The sequence below is a fragment of the Dasypus novemcinctus genome, chromosome 14, assembly GCF_030445035.2.
Source record: "Dasypus novemcinctus isolate mDasNov1 chromosome 14, mDasNov1.1.hap2, whole genome shotgun sequence".
NCBI lineage: Eukaryota > Metazoa > Chordata > Mammalia > Cingulata > Dasypodidae > Dasypus > Dasypus novemcinctus.
Window position 1 is genome coordinate 22,838,213 of NC_080686.1, and position 24,681 is coordinate 22,862,893.

A 24,681-nucleotide genomic window follows, 5' to 3' on the forward strand; every position below is an offset into this window, starting at 1 on the left:
TTTCGAATTTCAAAATGTTCCCTTTTTTATCAGTCTTAATTCCACTTAATGATAAGCTTTCCTTTGTTCCCCCTAAAACAACCTTGATTCAAAATATTAACTACAGTTTCAAATAAAATGCAACAAGAGTCGATTTTCTAGACTTTGAAAAGGTAACATTATGATGTAGTTACAAACTATATCATGGTCCTCTAAGAAACAAGAACTCTTAAAATGTGGATTATCCATCACTAGTCGTCCCCGCCCCCGTCCCTATGCCTTCCTTGGTTTTCAATTGCCCATAGAGGAAAATGGCCCAGAAAATATTCCATAGACTATCAGGTCACATCCAGAGAGTATATGTGTCACATCTGTAAAGCAGCTGCAGATCAGATCAAGGAGAAGAAAAGACATCTTGGATCAGAAGTCAGTTCATAGTGAGACTAGATGAGCCATGAAATCCATTCCAGTTTCACCTACACCAAACTGCACGTGGTAACCTTCACGAAGCCACACTGATTTTTGGCTTCATAGCAGGTAAGGAAAGGGCATCGGCCATGGTGTCACCGTGCTTCTCCCATCCAAGGCTGGAAATCTTCCCCTCTGGGTGCAGGGGGCTTGCAGACTCTAAAGCCTTGCAGTTACCATCATCCAGCAGACAGACAGAGAAGTCCATGTGCTGCCTCTGTCGACCGAAACCGTGAGCCTAAAGCCTAAGACTAGTTAGGGAATACATCCTGTTCTACTTCTTTCCTCTTGCGTACCTTGACATCTCACTGAGTGATTTCGTACAACATTTAGAGCTCTCCCATGAAATTAAAAGAGGCCATGTTTTACATTTAAGCCATTCCTCACCATTGCAATGAACCTCTCACTAAAACGTGCATCACTCATTACTGAGGAAATAAAAACTAGAAAAGAACTCATCCAAAGCCCATTTGGTGACTTTAACGATACTACAAAAATTTCATGCGAAATCAGAAAAAGAAAAGTATCCATGTCTGAGAAAGCAGTGGCACTTCCAAAGTGCTCAGTTAGTTCAGATCTTTGGGAAATAATGAGATTGTATATTATGAGTGCATATAAGCCAACATGCCCTGGTGGCCCTATGGATACAAACAGACTACAAGATATTCTGTAAACTCACACCCTGAAGTATTGATAAGAGGATGAGTGGAATATAAATGGTAAAAGTCTTTCACTACAATTTGCAAACAAACAAGTCAAATTAAATGTCCTAAAAATTGTCTTGCGACCCTTAACTTTTGGAGCCTCAGAGTTTTCCCATGCTAAATGAGAGTTTTGGAATAGGTGATATCTAAAGTTCCTTCAAATCTAAAATTCTTTCATGGTATGTTAAATGTCCAATCCTCAGCGTGTTCTTTCTCCCAATTTAAATTCACCCTATGACATTTCCTGGAAATTTCAGTGAGAGTCTCGCTCTTAGACATCCACAAGCAATCAAGCTCTAGTTGTGATGTTCTCAGAAGTAAAATAACCTTGAAAAGATCATTTTACTACTAGCCATGCAAATGCTTCCTGGGATCTCCTCAGAGTAAAATAATTAAAAGCAAACTCTTCCTAGGATCTCCTCAGTAAAATAAGTAAATAAAAATAAATATATTCTGTCAAGTAAATATGCCTAAGTCTTGGGAGGAAGCAACCCTAAAGAGCTGGTCATTTTTATTAAGACAAAAATTTGCTACCATTTGCCTGAAAAGAAAAGAACTACAGGCTCTCTGGAGACCTGGTACCTTTCTCCTGAGGTACATATTACATTCTGGATTGGGACTATATTATGAAATACATTAATCTCATAATATTATGAGAATGATATAACATATTCTTTCTATATTAACAAGGTCCTCAAAATTAAGATATAATTAATATAATCTCTTCTTAAATTTTTGTTGGCCTATTTTGCTACCAAGCCCCTGAACTCTTTGCAATTAAAAAAATCCTGTTCTTCACTATGACACTCACATTTTTTTGGCCTATTTACCCAATGCAGCCAACTCTCCATAGACAGCTGTTACCGTGGCTCAGAGGGCCCTTTCAAAGAGCACAGAGCAATCGATGCTTTTTAAATAGAATATAAAGAAAGATAAGGGCCTGACCTACAGAATGGCTGCACCTCTTTCTTGGTAGTCCACTCATAAATCATAGATAAAGCATGACAATGCCAGACCCCCCTCCCCCCCCCCCCGCCGCCCGTGGTATTTTGCAAACGTGGCTCCCAAGTGGAGGTGTGGCCAAGAGTAAGTCCTACCCCTGCAAAAAACTATCAATCACTTGCAGTGAAGGGAGAAAAACAGAAACAGGTGATAAGTTTTTAAACAATGTTAAATCTAGTCAATGTATATTTCCATGCTTGATTCTGAAATCAAATTCTTCCTAGATTTGGGCGTTAAAGATTCTCTCTTTCTGAAATGATGGTGAGAGCAGAGAATTATTAATGCTCTAATATGGAGCATTGACCACCCTTTTGGTCTCCTCAGCCCCTTAATTTTTTTTCTAACTTTACTGATTTCGCATGAAATCAAAATTCCTAGGAAGGACTCTTCCATAGCATTGTGAAAGTAGTTATTCATAGGGAAGGATTAATCATAATTTATCAAGTGTTACACAGACCACAGAGTTAGGCTTGCTTGAAACAGCAGTTCCATTTTTAAAAAAAGAAAAAACATTGTGTACCTAAAAGAATACCTGGCCATACTTTGGGATTTGAGCTGGTGCTAGGTGACAAGGTAGTTATCAGGCAAGTTATCCACTTCACCCGCATTAGCTAACTCATCGCTGTTTCTGGATACTTCTTTCACATGGAGGTTCTCTCTCCTCTCTCACTAACCCAAGTCCTCTCATTAAATCTGGCTCATTAGTCACAACCTCAATTTAAAAAACCCCAGGCTGCAGATCTTTCCCTCTAATTCTACACACCCTCAATATCTATACACTCAGTAGAATACAGCACTAAACAAACAGTGAACAACTGATACAAGTATTTTCTCTAGGCATACATCAGGAATACTCTGTGATAACAAAAGATAAATATTCAAAAAATATTCAAATATTGCTTATCTCTGAAAAAACTATAGTCAAGAATTCCATTATCCTAGATATATATATACACATACACACCTATATGCAGAAGCAAAGCCTCACTACGAGAATTTAATCTTTGCTCAAAACAAGCGATTACCTGTCCTTAATGGAATGGAGCAGCAAAAACACTATCAAAACTTTTGATCCAGAATTTCAGTGTAAAGAGCACAGGTCACTGATTCACTTAATCTAATTACTCTTTCCCAAGGCTGCAAATTCTGTGTGTCACAAGCAAGGCCAGTCCATTCTCATCCAGAAGTTACACTGGATGTCTGATACAGGTATTTTCTCTAGGTGTAGATCAGGGATACTCTGGGATAAAAAAATACAAATATTTTTCATCATCTCCTTTCAAAAAGTTACAGTCAAATAATTCCATTGCCTAAATAAATAAAAATATGTATCTGAAGAAACAAAGCTTCACTATGAGAATTTAATCTTTACTCAAAACAAACCAGCACCTGTGCTTAATGGACTGGAACAACAAAAACACTACTAAAACATTTGGTCCAGAAATTCAAAGTAAAAAGCACAGCTCACTGACTCACTTAATTTAATTAAACTTTCCCAAGGCTGTAAATTCTGTGTTGTCAGAAGCCCTGTGACTTATTTTCCATCCAGAACTTGGTGCCTACCCAGTCATCCCCATCTCGCCCTGAAATGTTTGCTTGCTAGAGCACACTTTTGAGAACCGATTGAGACTAAATGATGCAATGGCCTTTAGAACCCAAAGAAGAGAACGGAGCTGAGCCCTTGGTGGCCCAGTCCTTTTTCCTTCCCCTCACCTTGCCCTCCACCACCCAACCCCTTTGCTAGTTTTTCATTGTTCGGGGTTGTTTGCTTCGGGTACTTTCTCCTCATGGATGTACTCTGGTGTGGACTGTTTCTTTCTCTGGTGAGGTCAGGACAGGGCAGTCACTGGAGTGACGCTGAGACAAGGCCAGAATTTTTTTTTTAATTATGAGAACATCTATCCGCACTGAAAAAAAGACACTCTTGGAAAGGTAAACTTTGAAGACCCAACCTTCCCCATCAGGGCCATTGAGAAACCATCCTCACTTATTGACCTCACAACCTCACAACCTACTGCAATCTGTATTTTTCTCCTTCCCAATCCAACCCTTTGTCCTTAGAACTAATACCAGTTCCACATGGTGAACAGTTCTAATGCTTACTGTCCTTGATTTCTCGTTTTGATGCTAGTGCCCTCTTTTTCCTCTTTGAAACGGCTGGTTGCCTTCACTCTCTTGATAGCACGCTCTTCTTGGTCTTCTCTGGCTCGTCTTCCCCAGCCTCTTTCTTAAACGTTGGTGTTTCACACAGCTCTGCCCCTTGCCCTCCACTTTTCTTACTCATCACACTGGCTACCTCCCCATTTATTCACCAATCTCCTCTCCCCCTAAACTCCTGAACCATCTGTCCAACTGCCTCCACTATGTCTCTACTTGGATGATCCCAGACATCCCAACTTCCACATTTCTATAACGAAATTTAGCATTTCCCTTTAATACCTGAGACTTAGACAAGAGTAAGAAAGTAAGGGGAAGAAAGCAAAGATACCTGCCACACTGCTGCCTCAGACTATCGGTTAGATGTTGAAGCATTTGTTCAGATAGGGAAAAGAGGACCATAGGCAGGTTTTCTCTGTGTGCAGAGCTTGTGATTTTAAACAGTGCTCTACCTTGGTTCAGGTAGCAAAGTCTGGAAGGGGGTGCGTGACTCTGGGGACTGAATTGTATGCTAAGTCTATAGCCTGGCAGGAAAGAATAAAAAGACAAGTTAGTGATATCTCTTGGGCCTGACCCAACAAGAAGAGCCAATAATGATAATGTGTGTCATCTTTAAAAATTACCTATATTTCCTAAATGTATTTACTGGAATGAATGCCCAACTTTACTGCCCAGACTGTGATCTTGGAATATCAATTCCTACCAGGAGGTACCAGGATTTTTTGGAGAAAAGGCTGTTTTTAGGTTTAAGGAAGAAAATGTAGAAGATGAGCCTGTGACATATTTTAATATCAGATGATGGACTCAGGGGGCCAATTTCAAAAGGGTCCAGTAACCACTGAAGAGATAACTGGAGATTCAATAAAGATAATAATTACAGTGGGTTGAAACACACCAAACACATTTAAATTCCTAAATTCAAAATTAATGAGTCATCATTGGAAGTTGCTAGGAAACTAATCACTTCTAAAGACTAGTAAATAAAAGGAAAGGATCAAGCATTTATAATGCTTTTCCTAAATTAACAGTACCAGAGGCAACCAGAGAGTATATGTAGAAAAGTAATCTTTTTTTTCCTAAGGTACCAGGGATAAGGATTGAACACAGTACTTCATATGTGGGAAGCCAGCACTCAACCACTGAGCCACATCAACTAAGTTGTTTTTTTCATTTGTTTGCTTGTTTGTTTTTTATTTTTAGGAGGCACTGGGAACCAAACCTGGGACCTCCCATGTAGGAAGTAGGGGCTCAACCGCTTGAGCCACATCTGCTCTAGGAAAGGAATCTTCATGGATATATTTCAGCTAATCAATTAAGGAAACATTTCTGTTAATAAATTAAGAATATCACCCACTCACAACCACTAATGAATTTATGGATCTAAACACGCCTTATCATTGACTGATAACTACATACCCAAAGAGCTAATCAGACATTATATATCTCCTATGGAAGGTCAAAACACCTCTTCTGAAGAAATGTTACAAAAAAAAAAATCGAACATGAAGCTGATCATGCCTCGGGATGAAATTAGCAATGACTGGGAAATACAGGGGACAGAGGAATGTATTATGGATGGAAATAGCAAAATTGAGACTACGGAAAACTCAACAGGAAAAAGAAACAAATTTCTCTAAGAAATAAGTTGCATGACAGAGAAAGAGAAGAAGTTGTTCATAAACCAAGAGTTTAAGAAACACATCAACCAATCACAATGTATGGCCCTTATTTGGCTCCTGACTTAAACAAACTGCTAAAAATAACTTTAAGATATGCATGATGATCTTCAACAGGGCCACCATGCCCATTCAACTGGAAGAGAAGGGCCTCTTCAACAAATGGTGCTTGGAGAAATGGATATCCATATCCAAAAGAATGAGAGAGGACATCATCTCACACCTTACACAAAAATTAACTCAACATGGATCAAAGATCTAAATATATGGCAAGACCATAAAGACTTGGAGTATAATATAGGGAAACATCTACAGGATCTTACAATAGGAAATGGTTTCATGAACATCACACCCAAAGCAAGAGCAGCAACAGATAAAATAGAGAAATGGGACCTCCTCAAAATTAAAAACTTTTGCCCCTCAAAGGAGTTTTTCAAGAAAGCGAAAAGGCAACCTACTCAATGGAAGAAAATATCTGGTAACCAAATATCTGATAGGGGCTTAATATCCTGCATATATAAAGATATCCTATACCTTGAAAATAAAGACAACCCATTTTTAAAATGGGCAAGTTATTTGAATAGCCATTTCTCCAAAGAAGAAATACAAATGGCTAAAAAGCACATGAAAAAATGCTCAACATCACTAGCTATTAGGGACATGCAATCATCTTACTTCCATTAGTCTAGCAACTATTAAACAGAGGACAAGTGCTGGAGAGGATGTGGAGGAAAGAGAACACTCATCTACTGCTGGTAGGAATGTACAATGGTGCAGCCATTGTTGGGGGCAGCCTGGCGGTTCCTCAGAAAAACTAACTATAGAACTGCCATATGACCCAGAAATTCCCTTGCCGAGTATATACCCAGAAGAATTGAAAGCAAGGACACGAACAGATATATGCACACCAAGGTTCACAGCAGCATTATTCACTATTGCCAAAAGTTGGAATCAACACAAATGCCCATCAACAAGTGAATGGATAAACAAATTGTGGTGTATACATACAATGTACTATTACTCAGCTGTAAGACAAAATACAGTATTAACACACAGGATAACATGGATGATTCTTGAGGACTTTATGTTTTGTGGGGTTTTTTTGCTATTTATTTTTGTCTTTATTTTTTAATGTTACATTCAAAAAATAAGAGGTCCCCATATACCCCCCACCCCCCTCACCCGACTCCTCCCCCCATAACAACAACCTCCTCCATCATCATGAGACATTCATTGCATTTGGTGAATACATCTCTGAGCACTGCTGCACCTCATGGTCAATGGTCCACATCATAGCCCACACTCTCCCACAGTCCACCCAGTGGGCCATGGGAGGACATACAATGTCCAGTAACTGTCCCTGCAGCACCACCCAGGACAACTCCAAGTCCTGAAAACGCCCCCACATCTCATCTCTTCCTCCCGTTCTCCACACCCAGCAGACACCATGACCACTTTCTCCACACCAATGCCACATTTCCTTCAATTACTAATCACAATAGTTCATGAATAGAATATCAGTAAATCCACTCTAATCCATACTCTATTCCTCCATCCTGTGGACCTTACAATAGTTGTGTTCACTCCACATCTATATCAAGAGGGGGCTTAGATTCCACATGGATGCTGGATGCAATTCTCCTGCTTTCAGTTGTAGGCACTCTTGGCTCCCTGGTGTGGTGGTTGACCTTCTTCACCTCCATGTTAGCTGAGTGGGGTAAGTCCAATAAACCAGAGTGTGGGAGTTGCAAGTGTGTTGAGGCTCAGGGCCTGGCTATCACATGGTCAGTCCAGAGATTCAGGTCCCCTGGGTACACATTAAACCCCAGCACCAACTACAGTTCCAGTAAAAGTACCAGGAGAGACTTGTGGACAAAGATCACATCTGAGTCCAGCTCCATCACACAGAAACACAAACTCCAAAGTAGAGCCAACGGACATGGCACTGAACTCCGTCTGCCTTGACCATAGAACCTGTGGGTCTCTGTAGCCCTCAGAAGAACCAATACCTGGGGATGTATCTACTTTATCTGTCTCTGGGACTCTGCTCAGGTGTGCATAAGGGCAACCCCTCTGATAACGTCCCAGCTCTTTTTGGAGACTCATAGCCATATAAATTCATTTGTTCTTTCCATTTCCCCCTTTTATTCAGGTCAAAAAGCATTTTTAACTCCTGGTATTATATGTAGACTGAGATATTCTGCTGGTCCGAGTTGACCCTTTTATTCAAGGTCATTTTCATCAGCTGGTACTTGGTAGTAATCCCTTGGTGCCAGGGAGGCTCATCCCCAGGAGTCATGTCCCACGCTGGGGGGAAGGCAACACATTTACATGCTGAGTTTGGCTTCAAGACTGGCCACATTTGAGCAACATGGAGGCTCTCAGGAGGTAACTGTTAGGCACCCTGCAGCTCTAGGCCTTGTTCTTATTTCAGGTGCACAGGCTCACAAGCGTAGTCATTAGTATCAAGGGCTCATTGTTCAACCTTCCTTCTTTTTTGGAGGACATTATGTTGAGTGAAGCAAGCCAGGAACTGAAGGACAAATAGTACATGACCTCACTGATATGAATTAAACAAATTGAGCAGACTCACAGAGGTAGTCTGGAATAAAGGTTTAGAGAAAATAGAAAGGGAGAAGAAGGTTGTGAGCAAACACCCATATGGGCAAAATCTGTGATAAGGTGGAAGTGTGTAGTTGTACAGGGGAGGGGCATGACAGTGGTGCAGTGATACTGTTGGGTTGTGTGGTGCTGGTTTGTCAGGGAGTGGGGCAGGGAGGGTGGGTTGGAATGTCCATGGAACTGGTGGGAGGGCTGGGGGAGGGAGTACGTGAACACTGGGGATTGGCAGGTATGTGGTTGAAGCAACAATGTTGGGTATGCTCTTCTGACAATATGGCAAGTGGGGTTGCTTGTTTTGGATGTTGGATGTGGGAAATATTTGGGACAGGGCATACCTGGGGCAGGCTTCTAGTGAGTGTGTGAGTGCTCATCTTGCCATAGTGTGTCGTATCAGTAGGTGGAGAATCACATAATGAGTGGCAAGATGCTGGACTCCCATCCTGGGGAGGCCTGCTATGTTCTCAAACATAGGGGCAGGAGTCTCTTGAGAGCATGGGAGGTGCCTAATAGGGGAACACAGACCAGTGTGTCAAGCCCTCAGTGCTGCTCCAAGTAATTATGAATCTTGTCCTTCAGGGAGTGAAAGCTGGTGGTTGCCATGTGTTCTGAGGGGAGGGAGAAGGAGGAATAGAATAGATGGAACAGGGGGCAGTTTGGGGGTGATGGAAGTGTTCTACATGATCTTGCAGTGATGGATACAGACCATGTTAAATTACATCAAAATTTATAAAACTTTATGGTCCAAAATGGAAACCACAATGGAAACCATTGACCATGGCTGGTAGGTATGTTTCAATATTTGTACTTCAGTTATAACAAACATACCATCCACGTATAAAATGTTATTAATAGGGAGGCAGGGAAAGGGGGAAGATGCTGGTTATTTGGGAGTCCCCTGTATTTGGTATGTGACTTTTCTGTAACCTAAAACTTCTCTGAAGACAAAATGAAAAAAGTAAGACACTGGGGGAATAAATGGAAGAAAATGTCACTGTACATATAAGACAAAAGATATTATGGTGATGAAAGACAAAATGTCAAAAAAAATACTTTTTGTTATTTTTTCATTAGTTTCTATCATTTCAAAAATTTTTTAAATTTTTTTGTATTTTATTCCTTATTTTTAAAACTATCATTTTTATTTCATTTTCTTTGGCTATTTTATTTGTTTCATTTTTTAAGAAGTTTTGGTTCTCAGAAGGGTTACAACTGTGGCAGGGGAGGATCATTTGTACGGGGTGTCAGTGATGAGGATACATGGGAGGAAGCTCACCTAGGCATACATATAAGGCATATAAATGTGTTTTCAAATGTTTATGGGGCCTTGTCACAGTGGTTGGAGATTCACACAAAAACCTACGAAATATCAGATTCCCACGGTGAGGAGCTCTGCCAAAAAGAGGAAGGTTGAACCCTCGTAGACACTGACCGTCATCTTGCATCAACACATGGCAACAGACTATGGTGAGAAAGTACCTCTTATGGTACCTTGAGTTGGACTCTTTAGGGCCTTGTAACTGTAATCTTCTACCCCCATATAAATACCCTTTATAAAAGCCAACAGATTTCTGGTACTTTGTATTAGCACCCCTTTGGCTGACTAATAGAAGGTATAATAATGATATTGTGTTTCCTTAACAGTTTTTCTCTTTTAGAGAAGCACAGTGAAATATTTATAGGTGAAATATCATGATCTTATTTGTTTCAAAATTGTTTTGAGAGGGGGAAATTTGAAGGGTGTAGATGAAGCGAGATGACCATGAGTCAGTAACTGCTGAAACTGGGAGACAAATTCATGGCAGTTCATTATTCTATTGCCCATTTTTACATACATTTAGAGTTTCCAAAATAAAAAGGTCTTTCAAAGAAGAATGGGCGTGAAGACCGGGTTGATGGTCCCAAGGTTCAGGAGAGGAGGAGGAACACCTTAGACATGGAGGCTCCATCCCAGGAGGGCCTCAGGAAGCCCTGTGTTAAAACAGGCCATTCAGAGCCCCAGACCTTCCCAGGAGCAGGACCACATCTGCTGAGCAGCTCACAGCTCCTCCTCGTCACGGCCTCCAGCCTGCCCAGCCCACCCAGGGGGGCAGGGGGGCGCTGCCACGTGCCTGTGCCCACCACCTGCTGATCATGCAGGATGCACACATCGCCTCATCGTGCCTGCAGGTCTCTCCTGCAGTGAGAAAGGGCCTTTATTCCAGGAAGACCGATCACAGTAATGCCTTCCACCCCACTGGGACTAACGGGACCCTGTGCTGGGCAAGGGCGATGCTCAGGAATAACAGGCGCTGGCTCCTGAGTTGGGACAACTGGATGCAGAGGACATGACCACCCCAGTGAAGAGGGTGCGCCAGCACACACCAGTGGTGTCCTCAGGGGGAGGGGAAGGGGATCCAGGGCGAGGGTAGAGGGTAGGTGGACAGGGATTTAGGGTGAGAGCAGGAGTTAGGGTAAGGATCGGGGAGGGGAAGGGTGGGAGTGAGAGTGAGGGTCAGGGAGACATCTCATGCCAGGCCTCACAGTCTTTTTCAGCTGCTCATATTTCTATCTCACGTGGCTCACATATCCCCTTGCAAAAGTGCATCATCTTAGGAAAAGGCAGTTGCCCCTTCATGAGAGGTTATCAGGACTCAAACCTTTCTGAGGTAGCTTAGAATCCCTAACCAGTGAGCACAGAATTGATGGACAGCTCTGAATGAGACCTCTGGTAGATCCACACACAGCCCTGCAAGTGCCAGAGGCTCCCAAGGTGCCCCGAGAGACAAGAAATACCCAAACCGGGGTTCCCTCTAGCAGAGAATGAGGGGGCCGCACCTCCTGCCTGAGAGCCTGTGCTATTAACTCCACCCGAGCTGGCCCACACAACCCATTCACAGTGTCAGAAGGGGTCTGTGGGGACTTGGGAGGCAAGGCCCTGTGCAGGCTCCCCCCTCAACACCTGCACCACGGTGACGGAGACCTCTAGGGTCCAAACGTCTCAACACTTCTAATTCAGCAGGTCTGGGCTGGGCTCAGGTAGCCACATAGCTTTAAAGCTCCACAGTCAAGTATGACCTTTAGAGAATCACTACTCTAGAATGTAAGCTCCTTGAGGAAATGGACCTCATTCTATTAGTCCTTGTATCCTCAGGACCTAGTATAATACCTGGGCATAGTAGAGGTTTAATCAATGTTTTTGTTTTGTTTTGTTATCTCGTTTTGTTTTTGGAGTGAAAAAAATCTACCATGATACACTTAGGTTTGAATGAGCAACTAATCTGATTTTACATTTCTTATGCCCTTAATATGTTTCATATTGCATTTTCAAGACTTGGGTCATTTTTAATGAAAGTGATAGCATAAGCCTCTACAGGAATTAAAAACAACAACAAAATGATAATTATTGCAATGTTAATAAACATTTTATCTAACTTTATCATTCAAAGTAGGCATGGGTGGTCTTTGAGACTTTTGTGGACCCCAGAAAATTATGCTCCTGAATAGGTCCAATCATGTGGATGTGAACCTACTGGGGACCTTTGATTAGATGAGCTTCAGTTGGGGGCATTTGATTGGATTACTCCAGTAAGGCCTAGCCCAAGGTGAGTCTTAATCCTCTTATTCTAGTCCTTTATAAACGGGATAAATATACAGAGAAAAAAGGCCACAGAGACAAAGAGGAAACCACAGAATTTGAGACACAAAGCCACAAGGGCAAGAAGCTAAAATCTGTGGAACCCAGGAGAGAAGAAGTCAGAAGCTGAAAGCAACAGAGCCTAGAGGAGAAGGTAGAGACTGGCAGATACAGTCATGTACCTAATTGCCCACAGCTGCAGCTGGGGGAGAAGGCCTCCCCTGATGATGCCTTGATTTGGACATGTCCATGGTCTTAGAAATGTAAACTTATAAGTTAATAAATCCCTACGTAAAAGACAACCCATTTCTGGTATATTGCCTTGGCAGCCTTTAGCAAATGAAACGGCCTGCCATTTACACAAAATTATACAGGAATGACTTCAGTAATTGAGGAAGAACTGAACATGGAGTTTGGCCATAAGCAATCCCATGCTTAATTAAGCATATGAATAGCTGAATATGACCCAGAAAGAAGACCAGCATTCCAGAAGTCCCCAGAATAACCCTCCCAGCCTGCACTGTGCTTATGTTCCACTGAAGGGCTATTTCTTAGGGAGAACTGCCAATTGCAATTAGTTAGAAAAAGAAATATAAACCAGGCTTAGACCAAAAGGGCTGTCCCCTTGATTCCAAAGCATGGAAGGTTGTCTACAATGTGCTAAGCAGTTTGGTAGATAACAGGATAAAGGCTAATGAGAAGCTCAACAACAAAAAGACAAATAATCTAATTGTAAAACAGGCAAAGGAATTGAATAGACATTTCTCCAAAGAAAATATACACATGGTTGATAAGCACATTAAAAAGATGTTCAACATCATTAGTCACTACAGAAATGCACATCAAAACCACTTCACACTTATTAGGATGACTTTTTAAAAAAGGAAAATAAGGGTTGGGAATGATACAGAGAAATAGGAACCCCCATACATGCTGGTGGGAATTTAAAATGGTTCAGTGGCTGCGGAAGATAGTTTGATGGTTCCTCAAAAGTTAAATATAGAATTACCATATGACCCGGCAATTACAGTTATAGGAAAACACCAAAAAGTATTGAAAACAGGGACTCAAACAGATATTATTTTATCAAACAGATAACAGATTCATAGCGGCATTATTCACAATAGCCAAAAGGATTTCCTCCCCCACATATCTTCTTGGTCAATCCCTGCTCTTCCTTCAGTATCCAGTATCCAGTTGAAATATCAATTCTGTGGGACAATTCTGTGGGAACTCAGGGAAAGTCCCACAGAATTGATATTTCAACTGGATACTGAAGGAAGAGCAGGGATTGACCAAGAAGATATGTGGGGGAGGAAATCCTTCAGGCAAAAGAATTACTCTCAAAAACACTCTGTAATGGCTTCGGATGAATAAAACCAACCTTCTAATTTTAAACCGGGCTAAACTAGCATTGGAATTACTGTTGAGGTTTCTCCAAAAGTGTTTTCAGCTCATCACCTATTCATAGCTGCTCCCAAAATGACCTACTGAATTTGCAGAGGCAGGATAATTTTATTAACAGTAATAATACTAGTATGAAACTTAAGTGTGCAGGTTACTATTACGACAAATTACTCATGCAAGTCTGTGTAAACTCCAAACCAATTAAGGTCGGTGTGATGCTTCATTTGCTGCCCCAAGTTCACATTTCATGAAACACTTTACTTTAATACAAATCGATAAAACTCAATAAATGCATATACTTTTAAACTAGATCATTTTTTTCAGTAACTTGCTGAACATTTTATGCAAACAAGAAGATAATCTTTATTCTTACCTCCATAGGAAAAGCTTTGAAATTAACAGTGTGTTCAGAACCACGCTGGTTTTCTCTACCCCAATGAAATCTAACTTCATACAGTTCAAACTCATGCCCTTGAGGCAATGGTCCTCCTGACAGAACTGAAAGAGAAAATAAATTCTATTTAATTACATATGAAACATATTTATTAACAGAGCATTAGAAATACAGGGGACAATTTTTGCCAAAAGTTCTCATGAGTGCCTACAGATTAAATTTACACAGCATAAAAAGAGAAATGTATCACAACAGCAAGGTGAATTTAACTATCAGGTTTAGCAGAAATTCTTGTACTGGTCATTCAGATAAAGTAAAAGTTCAAAAACTTCAAAATACTTGGTAATAATATATATATTTTAACTTCTTGTGTATTCTAGATACAGGAGAAGAAAAGGAAAACAAGTGCAGTACTATACCTACCCTCCCTGAGACCTAAATTTAGCAATGACCAAGAGCCAAAAATGTAGACTGACCAATAATTTGCTATAGACCTATCAATAAAGCCATGTTTACAGATCATCCATTTGCCCTAGTTGGCATTCCTTTTAGAGAATAGGGGTGGGCTATCAAAATTATCCATCAAGAGAATTACTATTAAGTCAATCTGATTTCCAACAGTGAAATCACATTTAAATAGCAGATTACTATTAGGCATCACATACAATGTAAAATAATATCATTAAGCATACAGTTAATAGACAAATAGGAGAACGTTCACTCATGAACTACAACAAATATATAATTCAAATAAAGGGTTTTAATAATAGGGTGGGTTAGAGGAAAAACAAACCAAATAAGATACGGACTACAGTTAATGTAATTTTTTAACGATGCTCTTTCATAATTTGTAACAAATGTTTCACAACAATGCAAGGTGCTAGTGGTGGGGTGATGTATGGGAGCCCTGTATGATGTTATTCAAGTTTGTTTTCTACATTTACTATTTAAAAAACACCAAGAAAAAAATAACATTGAGATAAAATGTTAACAATACTCAAAATATTTACATTAGTCTAACATGGCCCTATCTTGATTTCTTTTTTTCTGGATATGATCCAGAACTCTGTCTCAAACATAGGCACTCTAAAGGAAAGATGAAAAACAGATTTATACAAGAACCTGTTGTGAAACAATAAAATCCTTTCTTTAATTAGACACTCCTGCTATCGTACATAAAAAACTTAAAGTTTATAAAAAACAGCCATCACTGCAATAAGTGTTGCCCTGTATGCAAATTGGCAAGGCAACTACTTCCGTCTTTTCCTCAGTGTCCACATCCTATCTCTTTCTCTTTTTTTCCTAATTATTAAGCTTATCTTTACAAAAGTTTTAGATCACAGTAATCCATATATATAATATACAGTACTCCCACATATCAAAACATCAAAAACAAAGCTTTTGCATTTTTAAATTTTTTGATACCCCAATTTATTTTTACCTTAATTTTTCTAAATTAATATATTTTCTATATCTAACCTTTAAACTCATCACTATATTCCATTTTACTATTAATGGAACCTGGCAATATATTGGGCTTCACTTTTGAAGAAGGTTTGGATCACAGAGAGGTCCAACAATGGCAGTGGAGGAATACTGGTGTGGGATGTTATTGACAGGGGACACATGGTTGGCAGGGAATTCTCTAGGGCATATATTCAGGGTACATAAAAATGTTTGGATATTTTCATGGTGGTTACAATTAAAAACAACAACTGAGGGAGTGCTGAGCTCCTAGCCAGGGGAGCTCTATCACAGTGCCTAAAGGAACAGCAACAATCCCCCAAGTGCAACGGCAAAGACCAAAAAAGAAGGAAGGTCCAACAATGAGCCCTTAATACTAGTGACTATGCTTGTGAGCCTGTGCACCTGAAATAAGAACAAGGCCTACAGCTGCAGGGTAACTAACAGTTACCTCCTGAGAACCTCCATGTTGCTCAAATGTAGCCAGTCTCGAAGCCAAACTCAGCATGTAAATATGTTGCCTTCCCCCCAGCGTGGGACATGACTCCCAGGGATGAGCCTCCCTGGCACCAAGGGATTACTACCAAGTACCAGCTGATGATGTAACTAGAAAATGACCTTGAATAAAAGGGTCAACTCGGACCAGCAGAATATCTCAGTCTACATATAATACCAGGAGTTGAAAATGCTTTTTGACCTGAATAAAAGGGGGAAATGGAAAGGACAAATGAGTTTACATGGCTGTGAGTCTCCAAAAAGAGCTGGGAGGTTATCAGAGGGGTTGCCCTTATGCACACCTGAGCAGAGTCCCAGAGACAGATAAAGTAGATACAACTCCAGGTACTGGTTCTTCTGAGGGCTACAGAGACCCACAGGTTCTATGGTCATGGCAGATGGAGTTCAGTGCCTTGTCAGTTGGCCCCACTTTGGAGTTTGTGTTTCTGTGTGATGGAGCTGGACTCAGATGTGATCTTTGTCCACAAGTCTCTCCTGGTACTTTTACTGGAACTGTAGTTGGTGCTGGGGTTTAATGTGTACCCAGAGGACCTGAATCTCTGGACTGACCATGTGATAGCCAGGCCCTGAGCCTCAACACACTTGCAACTCCCACACTCTGGTTTACTGGACTTACCCCACTCAGCTAACATGGAGGTGAAGAAGGTCAACCACCACACCAGGGAGCCAAGAGTGCCTACAACTGAAAGCAGGAGAATTGCATCCAGCATCCATGTGGATCTAAGCCCCCTCTAGATACAGATGCGGAGTGGACACAACTATTGTAAGGTCCACAGGATGGAGGAATAGAATATGGATTAGAGTGGACTTATTGATATTCTATTCATGAACTATTGAGATTAGTAATCAAAGAAAATGTGGCACTGGTGTGGAGAAAGTGGCCATGGTGGCTGCTGCGGGTAGGGAGTGGGAGGAAGAGATATGATGTGGGGGCATTTTCGGGACTTGGGAGTTGTCCTGGGTGGTGCTGCAGGGACAGTTACGGGACATTGTATGTCCTCCCAAGGCCCACTGGGTGGACTGTGGGAGAGTGTGGGCTATGATGTGGACCACTGACCATGAGGTGCAGCAGTGCTCAGAGATGTATTCACCAAATGCAATGAATGTCTCATGATGATGGAGGAGGTTGTTGTTATGGAGGGAGGAGTGGGGTGAAGGGGGTCGGGGGTATATGGGGACCTCATATTTTTTAATGTAACATTAAAAAATAAATAAAAACACACACACACAAAAACCAAACAGCCAATTTCAACACACACACAAAAGGCTTCTTAATCTGGGTCACTTTTCCTCTAGAAACTTCCAGTTCTAACTGGTATCAGAAAACAATTATAGGGAAGTGGACGTGGCTCAACTGATAGAGCATCAGTCAACCATATGGAGGGTCCAGGGTTCGATACCCAGGGACTCCTGAGCCACATGGTAAGTTGGCCCATGCACAGTGCTGCCACACGCAAGGAGTGCTGTACCATGCAGGGGCACCCCCACATAGGGACATCCCACACACAAGGTGTGCACCCCACAAGGAGAGCCTCCCCATGTGAAAAAAGTGCAGTCCGCCCAGGAGTGGTGTCACACACATGGAGAGCTGACGCAGCAAGATGACGCAACAAAAAAGAGACGCAGATTTCCAGTGCTGCCTGATAATGCAAGCAGATACAAAAGAACACACAGCAAATGGACAGAGAGAGCAGACAATGGGGGAAAGAGGAGAGAAAGAAATAAAATAAATGTTTAAAAACAAAAAACAATTATAGGGAAGCATATGTGGCTCAAGTGATTGGGCTTCCATCTACCATATGAGAGGACACAGATTCAATCCCTGGGGCATCCATGTAAAGTAATGCCCACATGGCAAGCCACGCAGCAATATGATGACACAACAAAAGCAAGATGATGATGCAACAAAAAGAGAGATGAAGGGGAGAGTCAAGGCAAGACACAACAGAAACCAGGAACTGAGGTGGCACAAGTGACAGGGAACCTCTCTCCATGTTGGAGGTCCCCAGGACCAAATCACAGTGAATCCTAGAGGAGAAAACAAGAAGAGACGACAGAAAGAGAAACAGATACAGAAGATCACACAGCGAATGGACACAGATAGCAAAAACAGCAGGGGGGAGCAACAATTATATATTATGTCCAATCAAGGAGCCGACAGAATTCATCTCCCTGACTCTAGAACAGGGTGCTTTGACACAGATTTATCATTTTCACTTCAGTGGCCTTTTTGGGGGGCAGCTTTAGGGCCCAAACCACAGTCCTAAGGAAAAATTCTGTTGCCTAAAACTCAAAGGCAAAGAAAGAGAATGGGTGAGGCAATATGTATTTGGTTGGTTAGTTCGTCATCTAGTAACTTGTCCCAAAGGGGATTTAAGGTGACTTCCATCAAGGCACACAGAATACAACAAGACAGCATAAATTAGAAAGAAGAGCACAGGGACAAAGGAAAACAGAGGCAGCAAACAGATTGAGAAAGGAGGTTTCCAAATGAAATTAATGTCAGGAAGCCCTTGCCAAAGGTGCCCTGCAACTTTGGTTCTAAGCATTTTAACAGCTCAAAAAGGAAAAAAAGAGCATCAGTAGTACAAAGAGACTTGAATTTTTCAAGTGGATAAACCTTGCTTGGAGAGGGAAAGGGGAGGCAAGATGCATGGCCTTTAGGGTAATGCTATCGCATATAATTTTTAATTGATTCTTCCTCATATTTGGACCCCTCAGCAAATCTGAGGGGTCAGTGTTAGCACCCCAATGACAGGCAAGAAAAGTCCAGGGTGGAAGGGGTTTACGTGTGGCCTGCCCCAGTCATCCCTCTCCAGGACAGAGCCTGGAACTCGACTCAGCTGACACACATCCCATTGCTGTGACAGGAAAAATGGAAACCACATTTCAGTATCTGAACAGCTCCCTTTAAGTGTGGATTTCTAAACGGCAGTCTATCCTTTGAGTAGTCCACCTCATGAGCACTGGAAACAGGGACTTGGACAGACACGGGTCCACCAACGTTCAAAGCAGCATTATTCACAGCATGGATAATGAATGGATAAACAAAATGTCGGAGAGCCACGCAATGGAACGTGATTCAGCCACAAAGAGGAATGAAGTATTGATAACTCCACAACACAAATGAACCTCAAAAACGTCATGCTCAGCGAAAGAGGCCAGACACAAAAGGCCCTGTATGAGCTGCTGCCATTTATACGGAATATCCAGGACAGAAAAACCCACAGAGACTGAAAGTAGATCAGTGTTTGCCAGCTACCAGGGGAAGGGAGGAATGAGGCGCAGCTGCTTAACAGGGACAGGGTTTCCTTCTGGGTTATGAGCCAGTTTGGGGAACTAGACAGAGGTGGGTGTTAATTGTCCACTTTAAAATGGTTAATCTAATACTATGAGAATTTCACCTCAATCTTTCAATAAAAAGGAGGTTTACAGATATTCAGTACTTCCATGCAGACTCATTACATCTTCCTCTCAGATTTAAGACTTGTAAGAATGTATGAAACGTTTTGTTTCAACCAGAGTACCACAGTTTCTGAATAACAGCATGACTCGTTCCTTTCTCTTGGTTGATCAAACTCGTTGAAGGAAAACTGGGAAGGAGACCTCAAGTCTACCCACTGTGTGCCTTGTCCCACTTCCCAAAGTAAAGAAAAAAGCAGAGGAACAAGCTTTGCTAAGTCTCACGTCACACCCTGATCTGCACCTTCAGGACGGTGGAGAACACCTCTCACCTCGCAGCAGAATCCAGGCTTTTGGGGATGAGTTCTGCAACACTCTACTTTTAGAAGAAGGTGATAAAGTTGTCTTGGAGGAGATACAAGCTCCACATTGTTAAGGAACAAGTAAGAGGAATAGGTTGAAATGAAGCACATGGGAAAGAGGATTTATTTTTTAGTTTCCAAAGCCCTTCCTCATGTATATTCACAAAACGTACACACACACACACACACATTTCTGAAACAGGTATAGAGCAGTCACAGGTACATTCTTATGGAAATGGATGACAGAACTGGTAATTTCAGAAGCCCAAAAGGAGATCCATGCTTCAAAATCTCTCGCCCACCTGACTGATGCCCAGTACTTCCTTAAAGGAATGAAATCTTTCATTTAAAACCTGGGGACAAGGCTTATGTTTTAAACACCCGTGGAAAAGCTGCACAGATCCAGGTTTTGATGGGGAGACATTGAAGGCCCACAGGTGTCTATTTCTTCATCCTTTTAACAAACTTTTTTTTTCTGAGCATCTACATTGAACCAGGCACTGATTTAAATACCTGAGACAGCAAATTTTACAAAACAGACCAAAAAAAAAAATCACTGGCCTCATAGCTCTCACACTTTATTAGGTTGAAAATGAACAGAAGAAGAAGGGAAGCATTTTGCACCAGTTTGGCCCTCCAGGAAGAGAAAGCAAAGGGGTGGCTTACAGCCTACACAGTCCAGAACCAGCCTTGGAAAGGCTTTTAGTTTTGCTGCAGATGAATAAGTCGAAGTTCAGCCACACTAAAATCACATGGTGTACAAAGTCATAACAAAAAATAACAAAATACTGAATTCAGGATTTTACAATGTGCCAGGTAAAAGCATTACCTGTTCACCACCCAAGAATAATTGTGTTTATAGACTAAAACTAAATAGTAGCTCTGTTTTATCCACTTGGCGACATCCTCTTAAAGCAGGGGCTCTTAACAAGGGGTTCGTGAGCCTGAATAGAAATTTTTTAAAAAAACATTATTCTTGTGGGGACGTGTTGGTGCAGGTGTGATACATTAATTAAATAATACTCAGTATAGTGTGGACTTAGTAAGGGATCTGTGGTTTTCACCTGACTAGCAAAGAGGACTGTGGAACAAAAAAGGCTAAGAACCCCTGCCTTAAGGCATTATGCTCCCTTCTTAAAGCTTATATTATTTTAAGGAAATCAGTCTATGAATAGGTATGCTGTTTCTAAATTTATGAATATCAAATTTTCCTAAGTGATATTTGGTCACTATCTGGCAGGTTTATTACTTGTGATGTGAGTACATTAAATAAAATTACAATGGACCAACATGAAATTCATACTGACATGCTGCATTTCCCGGGACCCACAAACTTTTGAAAAGAATATAAAGTAAACCAATAACATTGCTATTGCCTCCCTTTTCTTTACTGCTATTTAACAGGTATGACCATTATGCTTATGAGACATAAAAAACAGCTCTCCTGCAGATGCTTCTGCAAAATTTGGGAATCCCATAAAAAACTTAATGTATATACATTTACCTAAATCTGGCTAATCTATAATCCTTTGCTGAAAATGAAATTACGAGATTGTTGAAAGACTGCTGCTTAAGGTTTGTGGGTTCAGCAAACAGGTTTTGAGATCTACTATATACCACGATCATTCAAGATACAAAGTAGGAAGGATTCAGTCTCTATGCAGGCAAGGAATTTTAAGATCTAACCTAGTATCTAAAAAAGTGGATCTGGAACAGGAAGGGGTGTATACAAGGTATTATGAGAACACACAGTAAAGGGCCAAGCCAGAAGCAAGGCAGGGATCAGATCAGGGAAGAATTTCCAACAGAGGTAAGAGCTGAATCTCAAGGAGCAAGCTAAGGGGTGCAGGTGTAGCTCAGTGGTTTAGCGCCTGCTTCTCATGTATGAGGTCCTGGGTACAATCCCCGGTACCTCCTTAAAAAAAAAAAAAAAAAGAGTAAGCTAAGAGAAGAAGTGGGAAAATACATTATACATTCTAAGCAGAGAGAACTGCCTGAGAAAATTTCAGAGATATGAAAAAGCTTAAGTAGATTCCAAGAATTCATCTGGGGTTACCAATGGCCAAAGGTAGGCTTACGATGTGAGCCTCAAGAAGGGACGTGAAGCCTGGGTTTGGGAGCCAGGGAATGCCCTTAGGCAGAGGAGTAACATGGTCATATCTGCATTGTCTGTATGAATGAAGGACCAGGAAAGGGCAAATCTGACCAGTGAGAGCACTGTCGAGAGAGTCCAGGCAGGAGACAGCAGGCTAGAGCCCCACCTCCCACATGGAAGAGAGCTGCTAATGGAACTGGTCACTGAAATGCCTCCCAACAACCCAAAATGGTCCAAACAGGTCACTCTTAATAGATTTAAACATTTTATAACATCAGATTAACTTTTTAAAGATTCGTTTTATTTCTCTCGCCCCACTCCCTCATTGTTTGACTTGCTGTGTCTGTTCATCTTCCTTGTTTCTTTAGGATGCACAAGGAACTGAACCCGGGATGGGAGGGAGGTGCCTAATTGCTTGAGCTACCACTGTTCCACTGTTGTTGTGTCTCTCATTATGTTGGCTTTTTTTTAAGATTTATTTATTTATCCATCCCCCCACCCCATTGTCTGCTCTCTGTGTCCATTTGCTGTGTGTTCTTCTGTGTCTGCTTGTATTCTCATTAGGTGGCTCCAGGAACCGATCCTGGGACCTTCTGGTGTGGGAGAGAAGCGATCATTCTCTTGTGCCACCTCAGCTCCCTGTTCTGCTACGTCTCTATCTCCTGTGTCTCTTTTTGTTGCATCACCTTGCTGCACCAGCTCTCCATGTCAGCCAGCACTCCTGCACGGGGCGGCACTCCCACACGGGGCGATGCTCCCACATGGGCCGGCACTCCATGTGGGCCAGCTCGCCTTCACCAGGAGGCCCTGCACATCGAACCCTGGACCTCCTATATGGTAGACCGGAGCCCAACTGCTTGAGCCACATCAGTTTCCCTCATGTTTTATCTTCTTGTGTCTCTTGTTGCGTCAGCTTGCCACGCCTGCCCATCACACCAGCTCGCTCTTTTCTTTAGGAGGAACCAGAAACCAAACCAGGAACCTCCCCTGTGGTGGATGTATGCCCAATTGCTTGAGCCACATTCACTGCCCCAGATTAACATTTAAGGAATGCTAATGCACTCATAAAACATCTTGAAAATGCAATTAATTTGCTGTTTTTAACATCTGAAGCCTTAAAAGTAAAAATCAATATTTTATACTATTTCTGGCTTTTAACCTACTGCTTCATTTCACATTAAAGATACAAAATATTTTTAGCTGTTAAAAATAGAGAAGACATCAACTGCTTGGAGAGCCAGCCACTTAAGCTGGGACTACGTAAGAAAAGTAAAGCTGAAGATTAAAGCAACTGCCCAGGTAATTCAAGCCCCCTGGTTAGCTAATAATAAATAAAATTATAGAGAAATTCAGCCCTGACATTTCACACAAATAAAAAATAAGTTGCCTCTTCTTAATTTTAACATATTTTTTATATTTTCATCTTAAATCAGCAAAATTGGTAAGAAACATTGCAAAAAATGCCATTTTTGGAAAAAATATTAATAATAATAATCTAATCCAAAATTAATAGTGGGAATTATAAAAGGCCCAGAGGTAAAATTTTCTAATTAAAGGTTCTATAATAAGTTCCACTGAAGTGCACATGTGACCTATCCTGATTAGCAATGTCTCCCACAGGAACGGTCCAGAAGCCAGCTAGTCAAACAGAATGGCATTCTATGCACAAGCTTGCACACGTTCTCACTACTTAAGTATCAAACCACTCAGCCTAGAAATCTATAATTATATTTTCATACCTAAGCTACTTTTTATATCACTGTAACTATCTGTTCAATTTTAATTTATCGGTGCCCAATAAAAATGTTAAGATTCCTGCAATACAGTGACTCATTCATTCTGCAGAAAAATGAAATGATATACTTGGCAGCCATAATAAAATTCTCCATCCTCAAGGAGGTAATAGAAGTCTCCCTGGTCAGCACATACCCTGAAGGCGACGCTTGTCTTGACTCCATGTTAAGTGGGATCCTACCGAGGTAAAATACACCGAGAGCAGGAGGATAGTGACCCAAAATGAGGTCCAGGCCCTGAGCTCAACCCCTGACAGTCCTGCCAACAATTCCCTCCTCTCTCCTGTTCCACAGAAGCAAGCTCCTAAATTCTGTGGATTTAACCTCTGATATATATCTTGGGAAGCAGATGTGGTTCAGGCAACTGGGCTCCTGCCTACCACATGGGAGGCCAATGGTTCGGTTCTCAGTGCCTCCAAAAAAAGACAGCAAGCTGGTGTGATGGGCAGGTGCAGCAAGCTGACCCAAGATGATGCAACAAGAGACACAAGAAGAAAAGAAAACACAGAGACACAACATAGCAGGGAGTAGAGGTTCCTAGTACCTCAAAAGGGCGAGCAGCATGGTGAGCTGGCACAAACGGCAGGCACAAGCTGACACAAGATGCTGCACCAAGAGACACAAGAAAAAAAAAACATAACGAAAGACGCAAAAAAGCAGGGAGCGGAAGTGGCTTAAGCAATTAGGCTCCTACCTCCCACATTGGCGGTCCCAGGTTCAGTTCCCAGTGCCTCCTAAAGAAATAAAGTAGGCAAACAGACACAGCAAATGCAAATAACAAGGGGGTAGGGAGAGATAAATAAATGAAATAAATCTTTAAAAAAACGAAGAAATATATCTTCTGTCCTCCCTTCCTTTCCACTGACACTGCCAATACCACAGCTGTAGCCTGTGCTAATTTCACCCCATCTCTTGCAATAACCTCCAAATATTTTCCAATCTCTCCCAGCTCCCATCTTATTCAGTGCTGCCAGGTTAATTCTCCTGAAGCAATGCACTAAATATTATCATCTTACAGGAAAAAAAA

General features: G+C 41.5%; 1 protein-coding gene across 3 annotated transcripts in view; it reads right to left on the reverse strand.

Annotated features, from left to right (window-relative positions):
* Positions 1-24,681, reverse strand: part of CA8 (carbonic anhydrase 8) — a 133,656-nt gene that overhangs the window by 100,789 nt on the left and 8,186 nt on the right. For all 3 annotated transcript variants that reach the window (XM_004484330.4, XM_071207825.1, XM_004484331.5), the window contains exon 3: positions 14,002-14,126. In XM_004484330.4, coding sequence (XP_004484387.1) covers positions 14,002-14,126 — 125 coding nt within the window. The remainder of the gene's footprint in view (positions 1-14,001; positions 14,127-24,681) is intronic.